At 37.7% G+C, this 13415-nt stretch overlaps 1 protein-coding gene across 1 annotated transcript in view; it reads left to right on the plus strand.

Moving 5' to 3' along the window:
- Positions 1–4968: 4968 nt before the first annotated feature.
- The window catches only part of LOC149169578 (uncharacterized), a 104772-nt gene continuing 96325 nt past the window's right edge, over positions 4969–13415 (plus strand). Inside the window, exon 1 of the mRNA XM_089428729.1 lies at positions 4969–5395. Coding sequence (XP_089284855.1) covers positions 5110–5395 — 286 coding nt within the window. The 5' untranslated portion in view covers positions 4969–5109. The remainder of the gene's footprint in view (positions 5396–13415) is intronic.

A 13415-nucleotide genomic window follows, 5' to 3' on the forward strand; every position in this document is an offset into this window, starting at 1 on the left:
AATCATACCAGGCTGAGTTTATTGGGAAAAAGTTTGACTTAACAATTGGGGAGGTTGACCAAGACTTTCTTATTGGTTAGTTTTATATTCCTTTTCACTAGAAGGATTAGATGTATCTCTATTGAATTGAATGATTTCTCTAAGGAAAAGGTTGTTGGGTTTTTCCCCCTTCCTAAGGTAAAATACTTGTGTTCTTGTTTGGCTGTGTTTTTACGATCTTACTGGCATTTTGTTTCTACTATCGAGATCTTCCGTGTAATTGTTTTATGATGAATATGAATGCAAGAAAACATTAACTAAATAAATCACAAGAAATAATTACCAGTTTAGAAGATCCTATGAAAAATCAATAGATTGAAGAAGACCTAAATATGGACGAGGTAAAAATAGAATGCAATCTAAATAGAATGACATAAGAATTTGATAGATGACATTACATTGTAGCTTCAAAAAGAGAAGGAAGACAAGATTCAAAAATGTCACTAAAAAAATTGAAGAAGTCAAAATCGAACTTTATAATGTCAAAGTTAAATGTGATAGGATTATCTCAAAAGCAAATAATATTGAAGAACAGGCACAAAGAATAAAAGATGCCATTGTATCTAAAAATAAGATGGATGACATGGGTGTGAAAATGAAGAAAAACCATCACATGCGAAACCATATTGACACCCTTATCACTACAAAAGTTTTTAAGAAAGGCAAGGAGATTGATATCAACATTACTAAGGGAGGAGATGGGATAATCAACAATATTCATGGAATATGACATCACACAACCATTATTCGACAAAATATTGGATCTATGAATGTATTGGGGCATATGAAGGATGTTCTCCGATTCTGTAAGGAGTTATTGTGTTATTCATCTCTCATTAGGGGAATTTTGAGATAAAAAATGGGTCTTGAGGAAAATAATATGATAATAGTCAAAATAATAAAATAAGTGATAAATTTTTAAAGGAAAAATAAGAAAAACTACTTTGTTTTTCTTTAATTGTATTTTCAACTTATATCCTTGAAAGTTCACTCACATTTCAAATATGGGCACTTATTGTATCTAGAACTAGATTTTGCATCCAACGAGTAACGACCCAACATACTTTTGAGTAGATCCACATTGAAAAACTTGAAAATACATGTTTTTCCCATGCATTTTCATTTTTTCTTGGTGCGGGTCTACTCATAAGTATGCAAAGTGGGTACTTGTTGGATGCAAAATCTAATTTTACATACAACAGATGTCTACACCTAAAATTTGCAAAATCAATAAATACATTTTTTTCATGTATTTTCAATTTTTCTTAGCCTGGATCTACTCATAAGTATGCAAAGTGGGTACACGTTGGATGCAAAATAATTTTGCATCCAACGAGTGCCCATAGTTGAAATTTGAGTAAAGAAAAGTCAAAAATACATTAAAAAAATAGTTTTCTTCTTTTCCCTCCAAAAATATTTACCCATGGGGATGACATCATCATCTTGAATCGTATTGGTCCTTTTAGAGTTCATTTTCTTATTACATTTTTCATTTTGTGGTTTATTTTTGACTTTAGAATTTCCCTATGCTTATTGGTCTTAGATTTTTGCTCCGTGCTCACATTAGATGTACATGGTGTGTATTTTGGTTTATTGTGTAATCTCAAGTATTTGTTACATAACACCCAACTTCATAAGCCAAATACATGGGAACCACTCATGCAAAGAGGATGGGATATGATTAAAAAAATTATGTTCATATGTTGACCTCTTATAGAGAGTTGTAAGGATAGATTGTGACAATTAAAGTGTTGTGTTTTTGGCAAAGAACCTGCTTACCATTCTAAGACAAATCATATTGTAATGCGGCACCATTTTATTAGAGACATGGTTAAAGACAAAGGTGTTGTTGGAGAACATTGATACCTTGAAAAATGTTGTGGATTCATTAACACAATTTGTGAGTATTGAGAAGTTTTCTTGGTGCAAGTCATCTGGTGCAAGTCATCAATGGGCTTGGCTTCCCCAAACAACTATTCAGTGGTTGTGCAAGTCCTATTGCAAAATGAGTGAGAGATTGTTGGATGTGTTGTGATCTTTGCATGTATAGATTGTGCACCAAAAGAATTGGGTTGAATACTATTGTAGAATGCCTATATATTGTATTGTAAATTACTTTTACTAATACAATGAGAAAGACGTGCAACTTTGGGTTCGTTGGTTTTTTCAATTAATGATTTCTAGGATAAATTTTTGTGTATACTTTATATATGTGCCATTGTTCCTTTCTATTTTAAACTTCTGTTAACTTTCTTGAATAGGTTTATCAAACACTTCAAGGGAGCTTTGATCTACTAGAGGTAGTGGGTTTGTTATCATTGACAACGAAGAAGATAAAGTAAGAATGTACATAAAATATGCAATTTGGAGGGGGGGAGGAGAATAATAAGGTGGAAAACAAAGAATGAGCCATCATGACCAAGGCCGTGAATATACCACTGATGTCATTTGGTTGGGGGAGGGAATAAATGTCACATGCATGAGTAAACAACAAGAAGATCTAGGTTAAGAAACTATAGCGATGATTGCCATTCTTCCTCAAAACAATGCTTGTTGGTGGTAGAGTCTAAGGCAACATGAATGGGTGCATACTGTGATATCTTTACCATCTAATACCTATAATTCAAGATATTGCTCAGTTGATCACTATTGGTGAATATGTGTGCATAAGCACTATGATGTTCAAATGTGTAGTGGCCCACATGTTGACAACACTCACGTTAAATCTTGTGAAGCTACTATTATTGTGTTGTCAAGGCTCAAAAGGGTGTAGATCAAGTGTATGATGTGCTAATGAGTGGCATTTTAATGAATCCATGAGTGTATTGAGCAATACATATTACTAAAGCAGTTACATGCACCATGTACTAGAGGTGGTACAACTAGACAATGTCTCATGGTTGAAATTTGGACTAGTCATGGCTTGCCAAATGTTTCTAATGGGAGTGTGCCTAATGTTGGCTGAAGGGACAAACTGCTAAATTGGCACACATATGGATATGACAATAATTGGAATGCATGCAAAAATAGTGCTTCAACGCCATCAAAAGTGGTAAATGATGGATTTGTTCATCGCCACCAATGGAAGGTAGATCCTCAAAGTGTTCTAATGAAGAAATGAATCTTAGGCTCATTATTATGCTTAATGTTGAGAAAGTTAAAATAACTTGGCACGAATGGGATATGTAATTATTAGTTAAAAAAACTATCATACTCATGGAATTTTTATTGGGTATGTGTAATATTATTTGGATGCCTATCTCCACATGCTTTACGTTGTGCTTGCAAGGGGGTTCGTAGGGGGCCAAAATCCCCTTGCGCTTGGATTCGGGGAAGTGCCCTTGGAATTTATTTTTTTGCGTGTTTTTTTGCACCCACTTTTGTTGGTTTTTGGGACACGATTTTTTGCTAAAAGTGGTTTTGTGGCCCATGATGGTTTTGTAGTTTCATCTAAGGAACTATGGTTGTATTCTAGATTGACGGTTTATGGATGTCGCAGGATATACATTGTATTGTAACGCTGTACAAAAAAATACATTGAATAATTCTTATCAGTTTTCCCGGTTTGGGTTTCCATGATAAAATCTTTGTGTTAATATGTGTGTTTGCCATTGCATCTTTTTCTATTTTAATTAAGAATCTGTTTACAACAATTAATTGTATAGGGGTAAAACCTACTCTTTCACAACGTGCATCGTAAACTAATGCATTGAAGTAGTGATCAAAATAATGCTAGTGGGTGATGAAAATGTAAAATGTGAAATAAGGATTATAGCGGATACAACTAGCTAGTGACATGGTCACTAGGTAGCCTTAAATAGAAAATAGGAATGAGAACTTGTTAGGGCATGTCTCTAAATCTACAAAGTAGTCACGATCTGAGTACTGTTAACTCATAGGTAAGGAAAATGTATGCTTTTGTCCTAAATGATATGGCGAGCTAGAGAGACCCAAAGGGGTGACATTGTAATGGCATATATTCGACAATAAAACAATAGTATTTATGTGCACATTAGTGCACAAACACTTGTGTAGAAGGTGGTGCATTTGCTACAATAAAATGCATATTTAAGTGTAAATTTACAATGAAACATATACTTAACTAAGTGCGAATTAGGCTACATAGATTTAGCAACTAACGATTTAATTAAATGTAGAAAATAACAAAACCAATATAACCATTTTGTAATTAAAAAAGAAAAAAACACATAGTTGAAACACAAACATAATAAGTCAATAAGGTGATGCCTTAGTGGTATATCAACAACAAAAAACTATAATAATCTAACACTTGATTTTCATTCATTGAACTTCTAACATGGATTATTATGAAGTATATAAAAAACTAGTACAAGTGCAAAATAAAAATAAAAATACAAAAGAAACTTACAATGAATAAGATTAAATAATTTGAGTGGCATTTGATCTCCGTTAATACATAGGGTTGATTATGGTGAGATGTTGAACCCCTCCTAACCATCAAGACATTAAAGTCTTAGAACATGCCTGCTATTTTTTTTTGTAAACTTGGTAGGACTACATCTTCATCATGTCCAATATATCACCTTGATTGGGACGAGGAATTGCGGAGAATTAAACTAATAACTTCACATTAAAGAATGCCTTAACAATACACCCGATCACCGTCTATCCAAGACCCCATATACAAAACATGCTTATCGTTAATTACATACAAATAAAACCATTAAACCTCACCTATAAACATATGCTTGATTATTCCTAAATTTCTAATAACCTATCTGGGAATATATATATATATATATTTTTGGATATAGAATACTGGTATAAAGCACCGAAAAATACTAAAACGAACTATATCAATACTTACAATCCCATCATTACGACTACACACTAACGTTCATACACGACAATTATATTGCAAACACGAAATAAATCTATGAAAAAAGTTTATTTCATTAGAAAGATAATTCTCTCACTGCAATTAGACACTCCTGTAAATCGAGATTATTAAACTGTTCACTAAAAGGGCAGTACTTATGTTTTTAGTTTCGAAATCCCTTTCCTAGTTACTGAAAATTCAGGTAGGTAATGACAGTGTGGAGTATGGGTGTTACACTATTTTCTCAGACGCCATCCTCGATTGCATGCCAATTCAGTGTAAACTGCGAACCTATCCCACGCCTTCAAACAAGAAGCATCGGCGTCAAGGTTGGGGATTCGAGGAGGGGCTGGGGAATTAAAAAGAGTTTGGTCACTCGATTCTCAGCTACCGGCAATGTCGCGCAAGCGCAAACGCAAGCGCAGTCGACTGCAGAGCAGCTTAAAGCCCAACTGGATGCTCTTCAAAGGGAAGCCGAGGAAGCAAGAGCCAGAGGTACTTCAATTTCTTAACAATTGAGAAACAGTTCACCGCTAATACCCTTTTTAATATCAGAATTCTAATACCCTTTAACGCTTGTCACTACCTGTCGTAGGTTCAATAAGTGTGTATTGGAATTTGAGTTCTCTCACTCCTTGGTAAAAATTTCAAACATAAATACCACCACCCATCTCACTCTTTTCATTCCTTGATTGTCTGAAGAAGTCCTTAAGAATTTCCTATATTCTGGATTGACTCTTTACTGCAGACGCCATTGAATTCATATTGGCCTTCTGATGAACAGACACTATTACTTATCTACTTTTTGTTGCCCACCTTGTGGGTTAGTCAAAAGCTAAGCAAGACATAACTAAGCTGGTCTGAACTCTAAGACATGTAGTCAATGTGTCTTTGGGTCGAAAGCAACTGGTACAGGGGAGTCGACTTCTTCTACTGACAATAAGCCAAGGCTACCATCCTTATCCTGTAAAATGGCAAGAAACCCACTGAGGATGGGCGTTGATGTGCTCCACTGCTACGATGATGACCTGAACAGGGCCGACTTAAGACGAAAATGGTATACCTGACATCGTGATCAAACATTCCAGTTAGGAAAAGTGCCGTTGTCTGCTTGAATAGCTTGTCAAAGAGCATGGGAGGGATTTGGGTCAGTTTCGAGTAGGTGACAGGCGTCTTCTCAATGGACCTTCTCACCTGAATTTGGTAGGGTGGAAACTTTGCACAAGTAGGAAGGAGAGAGACGAGCATGATAGTCTTTGAGTTGTCAGATGTCATGCCAACGTTAGTCCATTGCTTGCCAATCATCCGAAGGTAATTTGCTTAGAGCAGACGGGATTCACAGAGGACAATTCATTCTGGACAATGTTATAATTGTGTGCGAAGGCATGGAGTGGGCCTAGGCCTTAACACTTTCTTCATCAAGATTGACTTTTTGAGAAAGTTTATGACTTCATCAAGATTGATTTTTTGAGAAAGTTTATGACAAGGTAGAATGACCATTTATTCTCGTCATGCTTAAGGTATTGGATTTTGGACAATTCTTCCTCAGAGCTATCAAGACACGCTTCTCAGAGGCCTCTAATTGTTTTTGCATTAATAGATGTAAATGGGAGGTGGGGCTATTCAAATCCAACCGACAAGGGTGTCCTCCAGCCCCTACCCTATATATAATGGTGGTAGAGGCTCTGGACTATCTCATGTATCATAGAGAGGGCCAAGGCTTAATCAAAGGCATTCACCTCATTGATCAAGGTGATAGGCAGTTGGTTAATGGGCACTTTGCAAATGATTCATTCATCACGACCCTTGAGGACCAGAAATTGCTGGATAACACTAGACTACCTCGCGATTTTCTATGACACCTTAGGCTGTAGAATCTACTAGGCTGAAATGCAATGTTACAAGTAGAGGTTGCAAGACTCACCTGTCTGGCTGGTAGATCAAGGATGAGGATGAATCCAACCTGGCCAAATCTCCTTGTTCCTTGGTATCCTCTTTGCATTCTAAAGTTAACCTAAAGAACTTTGGAATGTGGTCATTTAGAGAGTCGAAAATAGATTGATAAATGAATGAAAAAGCCTATGGTGTTCGTTGCCAAATTTTAGATATGCATGATGGTGTTAGCAACCAATCATGTGTATTATACTATTATTCCTTTGATGGGTACCTTCTACTAGAGCATAACAGAGGAATGAAAATCTTCGCATAGCTTTCTCTGGGTTAACAATGAAGGAGGCAGAGGATTTCATTGAGTTAACTGGGATTTGTGTTGCAACCCTAGGGATTCGGATGTTATGGCCCTCATTCAAGTGCTACATGCTAAATGGGTGGTTTAAGTCCTAGAAGGGATTGAAGCCTAGAAGGGGATTCTAAGAATCTGCACTTGATCTGGAGGCTCCCTCAAAAAAAAATGTCATGGTGGTGCCTCAATCTTCAAACGCTTGTTATGACCCCGACCCAACTGAAAGTTAAAAGGCCCTTTGTTGCTCAAAGTATTTGGAAAGCTAGGGAGGCTGTAAAATCCAAGATAATATGGGCTATCATTTAATGATGACTTGTAGTAGCTGTTTCCAGTCTTGTTGCTTGAAGAGAATGCGGGCCCTTGGCACTTACATTTTTTGGACAAGGTCTCAACTCTATCTGAGACATTTTGATGCTCAGACCACAGATTGGGTATCTTGGTCTGATGAACTGAAGGAAAACCGAGATTGATTGTTTCTTGATCAGATTAAGGATATTCATGCCAACTCAGTTTATAAAGCTTGGTCACCAGGCCCTTCAAGTTTGGTGGAAAGGCTGTAAATGAAATCACACAAAGGCTTTCAAAAATATAATTTTGTTGATGACAGATGGTTCTGTCATAAATTCATCCTCGATGGTTGTTTGGATAAGATCTGGAGATCAAATTCTGAGCAAACAATGTTGTTGTTTCAGCTTCACATTGTCTGGAAGTTGCTTGTTGAGCCCAAGAAGGCTTTTTTATGCATGGTCTCTTATTTTGGGTCATTTGGCTCTTGGCAATAGATTGAATCACCTAGGTATTCCTTAGCTTAAATGTTCTCTATATGATAGACCTGAAAATGCCAAACATGTCTTCTGGTATTGTGCTAAGTCTGCCAGGGAATGGGGCACTAAGTTTTGTGGTTAATGCCTCTCTTCCTCCATTACCTAGAAAGCGACTGTCCTAGGAGATAAACTTACTCACACGGTATAGTTACGTGTAACATGGCAGGTTATGAGAATTGAAGTACTTATCCTCATGTGGTACAAAAGAAAATAATGCTATGGTTAATAAAACCAACTTGTTTAGGAGGTTTCCTAATATGATAGCCAGTAATATGTGCCAATCTATACATGTAGATTGTTGTTCAGGTCCAAAGGTTGAATTGGATGTGGTGCCTGTGCAACTCTTAGATTACTGGGGGGCACACCTTGCACCATGAGCAGGGAGTCACCTGCTGTCTCTCTAGCTCACTTGGCCTATTCCAAGCAGTCCCAACAAGTGGACTGAAGGCCCCACCACTGATCTGGCCAGGTTTTTCATGAGTGAAGGGAGCTCTGCCACAGTTGGTCTCTGTTAAAATTGGCAACTAGGGCCAAATTCCACTTTGGACAGCTCCTTTGGGGAAGATAATTACGACATTAAATTCCTCTTTTCGAAAGGGCCAAAATCGACCTAAAGATCATTGAATCTGGTTAAGGAGAAGTGTGATTTTGAATTTATAAAATTAACAAGGTCGGCCTCCTATATGTCGGCTCAATAAACCCAACAGTCACGTCTATTCAACCACATCGAATTGTATATATAGAGGAGCTTTCTCCCTGATTTTGGACACATCAACTTGCTGGAAAATATGTCTGAGGCAACCGTGGTCTTGGAGGAGGTCGAAAGATTGTTTGTGGGTTATCTTTTGCACTAGGGCTGAGTCTCTCCAAGTAGGACAGTCACAGCATATGAAGGTCAGGGCCGAGTCTCTCCAAGTAGGACAGTCGCAGCATATGAAGGTCAGGGCCGAGGTAACAAGAGGTGTTTGGAAGTCTGTTTGTGGGTCTGAAGTACAGCAGAGGCAGGCCGAGTCACATCTGGTCAAATCGGTGGATGGTTTGGGTTGTGTTCTCCCTGTTTAGATAGGCCGCAAGCCCTGAGATTATTGGAGGAGCACCGCAGGCCTGTTCTGGGCTAGTTGGAAGGGATGTTAGGCCTTATTCTCATAACAAAAGTCAAGCTACAGGCAGCCGGGGCAGGCAACAAGAAGGAGGCTAGCCACAGTGATTTAAGGCACTGTTGAAGGAAATTGAATGGGCTGATGTTGTCTACAATCAAGCCCTAATCAGGTTCCAGATCCACGGTTGTTTCATCATCATGTTAACCTGATTTGACTTTTGTGTTGGGGTTCATTATACTCAGTAAAGAAGGCCACACTAACTGGATTAGGACCGGGGTCCTTTTCAAACATTCTTTGTAGCTGCTTTGTCTGCTGTTGATCTCTGGTTTGGGCAGAATTTGTCAGCTATTGTTTAAATGGAAGATTCGCCTGGGCGGCGTCTTTGTCATTTGTATTTTTCTCTCTCTCCTTCTTTGTTGAACATTTGATATCAATAACAGGAAGATTTGATCAAGGATTTCCCCCATCTTGGGGTTTTTCCCTGGCTTGAGCCAATTCCTGTGTTCTCTTGTCTTGACTTGTCTCCTGCATTTATCGTTCATGTTCTTTCCTCAGTCACTATCATTACTATCATGTGATAATATTTTAGGAGATTGCTTAAGGAAATGGATTAAATTGAAATCAAGCTAACATGAAGTAACTGTTGTATGCAAAGAACATGTCAATCTAAAAATTAACATGGTATCAGAGCAAGGTTAGGACAAGCCCAAGCAAGAGATAATGCAATACTGCTGAGAAGCGTGATATTCTGCTTTGAAAGAATGACTCATCAGGTATTTAGCTGGAGTGAGAGATAGCACAGGAAATGTTTTCCTCCGAGATCCTTGCATTGACTCTGGAATTTTTTGAGGTTTCACTGTGACATGATTTTGCATAAGATAATTTGAGTATAAGAGTCTAGCAGTGATTTATATGTCAGAATAAGGGGCAACTCGAATTTTAAGCGGATTTGAGTTCGTCGAAGACTGACCTAATCGATCAAGAGGCCTAGTATTGACTTGATTCTTATATGCTGAAAAACAGTAAGGAGTATTGCTGGAATTGTTGTAATACCACTGTAAGAATGAAATGCTAAACCTGCCCGCAGTCCTGAAGCAATCATTCGGACCTCCTTAAGGACAAAAGTTTGTTTGTTTTTTATTTTTATTGTTTTATTGTTTTATCTTGGATTCTTCATTTTGAGCGCCTATCATTTCAAGTGGATATGCTCTAAAATAATTCGACCTGTGAAGAAGTAATAGTCCTATTATGATATAAGATTTGTTGCATACATGCAAGTGTATTAAAGACTCTAGGGGCTCTATCTACATACATTTCTTGACAACTATTTGACATCTACATGAGTCTCGACTATACGATGAGGAGACTTCAGCTCAAGCTGATCCGAGTTTCAAAGCTTGCAAGTAATTCTTATATGAGTTTTTTAATGGAAGATTACAGATCTAGGTATATAAATTCTTCTGTCCGAGATTGAGGACTCATTCAATCACCTTCTTCTGCCCTAGATCAGATCGACCTGTCCTGTGGATTGTACACTTGAAACAACCTCAGTACAGTCCGATATTCATCAGGCCTGCATTCTCTTGAATCTGATTTGAAGTTCTGAACCAGATTACAGTTTGTTGTTGTTTAAGGTTCTCATAAGCAGTTTTTGGAAATCTGTGGCCTCTCCTGTACACTCTGAACAAGGTATATATATGGTTTCAACCTAATTATTTGACAGACCCTAATTTGGTTATTTTAACACCTTGTTCTGTGCCCTAACCAGAGATCCAAGAGATAACAGAATTCTGATATCTGTGTATCTTGTTTTAAGTGTTACTCAAGTTTTGATGCTCATTACAAATCTGGTTTGAGGCATAATGAGTATAGCCATTTTGACCCTGTGGTAGGGCATTCCTTGGCAGACTATTAAACAGAAGTATGATAGTTTCATGCATGAAGATTTCACTGTTTGAAAGGCTAGTTGTCTAAGCATACATCCGATGTAGAATGAGAAGACTCCTCTGGTCCAAAGGTTTTTCAACAGACATCTTGATCTAGACTCAGTTCCCAGTAAGGCCATCTCAAATTTTAGCTCTCCCAGGACATGAATTGTGAGCAGTAACATCTCCAGAACTTTGATCTTCATAGTGACAAGGCAGAAAGCATACATCTTCAGGACATCAGCTTAGTTTGATTTCTGTATTTTCTTAGTTGAAGGAATTGTTATCAGTTGAAGCAAGTGTGTGGCTTCATCATTACCAATTTCTTTATTAGACGGTAGAATGACTTTATTGCAACGGTTGAGACAGTGTAAGGATGAGTACAGGTCAGAATTGTGACATCCAAGTCACAGATCCATTTCAAGAAAAAAAGTATCACATTCATTCTCATTACAGGACATTCATCCTATAAAAGGCAGAAAAGCTAAGATATTGAACAGCTTTCAAATCCCATCATGACTGTTACAATCTAGTTAATGATCTCTCCTTCAGAATTTGTAGGGTTTCTGAAGCAGCACATTTGGTTCTGAAAAGAGCAGCCTGCAAAGTAGTGATAGCAGCACCTTCAGCATCATGGGTATTTACTATTATTACAATAAGAGAACTGAAGATTGTGTAAGTCTGCAACGGAAGCACCCTTATTCAAGATTTTCTATGAATCAAGCACTCATGATCCTTAAAGCAAATATGAGGCAGAAACACCTTGTGATTCGAATCAATATTTGTTGTGGCTAGTTAGCAGAGGAGTTCAGAATGATTGTACTACATAACTTGGAAGTGTCTCTTGCTTAATGACAACTTCATGAACAGAATTGTATTTACAGAAGATGAATGTATTCATTGGTATGGAGAAACCTTGCATGGCTTGATATAGATGGCAGTAATATTCAATCTTGTAATCCTGTCTTGATGTCCTATATCATATGGTCTGTTAGTTGAACGGGCAGACCACGTAAGAGAGACTGCCCATGCATGCGATTTGAAGTTTGCTGCTTAATAAATCTTAAAGATGAGGAGCAGATTTATGAAGGCCAGGTTTCCAATTGGAGTAAGACTTCAGAGGGAGGCCTAGACACTTCTTGCCTGATGTTGTCATGGCAGCTGATTGACACATGGAACAAGGATCCATGGCAGTAAAAGTGTCAGGTTTCAGGTGACTCGTCGATTATATTCTAGCAAGATCACTTTCCCTACATTCAGAGGGAGTTATGGACAAGACATGATGATTATTGATGTTGTCTGTTTGATGACCCTCTCGTTTGGGTGTTGGCTTTCAAAGTCTAGATCAAGACCTAGCTCAAGGTCTGATAAGATTGTGAAGCTGGTGGTCTGAATATGTGTATCTTGTGGGATCCCTGGTAATCTTGATTGGATAGCTGCTTATTAAGATATCTCTGTAATACACTGCTGGAATCTAAGATTCCATGATTTTGATGCTGGATAGGTTGGTAGCAATGTTATTGGAACTGAACTGGTCATCGAACCAAAAAACCTTGTGCACTGGGAACCGGTCGGAACCCGAAAAAGAGGGGAAAAAACCAAATTACCCAGAACACATAAAATATTCATATTTTAAAGAAAAAACAGATATATTCATGTACATCCATATGAATCCAAATCATTTATACACAAATATGCAAAAGTTCTCATTTATATAGTAAGTAATAGTGCATATAACCAAAATAGCACTTAGTGCAAAACATCATTGAACCAAAAATGTTACAAATATCAAGAAGCAGGCTCTAAAAGGCCTTTATAGTCCAAAATAACATGCTAGATCATAGTATTATACTACAACCTACAATACTACAAGCTACAACTATAGCAAATCAATGATTGAATCATCAATCATCATCAGAATCATCATCCTTCTCATCCTCCTCTTCCTCATCTGAAGAATGAGTAGCATCCAAGTCTGCAACGGGATTATGGCTTGATTCCCTTGGCCTTGAAGTTGTTACTTATGCTTTTGATATACTGCCTCTGCATCCTGTGGAGGTGGGTCCAAGTCCAACCAAGAAAGGTCTTCATTGTCAAATGTTGGTGCTTGACTTTCCACAACCCATTCTAATGTTGGATCAAAGTCACCCAAGACAATGTTGCGTGTTTCAGGGGTTTTATTCAGCAATTGATTGCACCTCAATCCAAGGTTGTACTAAACAAAAACCATGTCATCCAACTGCTTTTGCTCCAAACAGTTCCTCTTCTTAGTGTGTATACGTTCAAACACATTCCAATTTCGCTTACACCCTGAAGCACTACATGTCTGGCTCAAAATTCTAATTGCGATTTTTTTGCAATTGAGGGCATTCACTACCAAATTGTTGCCACCAATAGGCTACAAAAAGAGGAAGGAAAAAAAGT

This window comes from Pinus tabuliformis, chromosome 4_2 (genome assembly GCF_031772625.1).
Source record: "Pinus tabuliformis cultivar Carrire ecotype Pingquan chromosome 4_2, CPIR1, whole genome shotgun sequence".
In the NCBI taxonomy this organism is placed as follows: Eukaryota; Viridiplantae; Streptophyta; class Pinopsida; order Pinales; family Pinaceae; genus Pinus; species Pinus tabuliformis.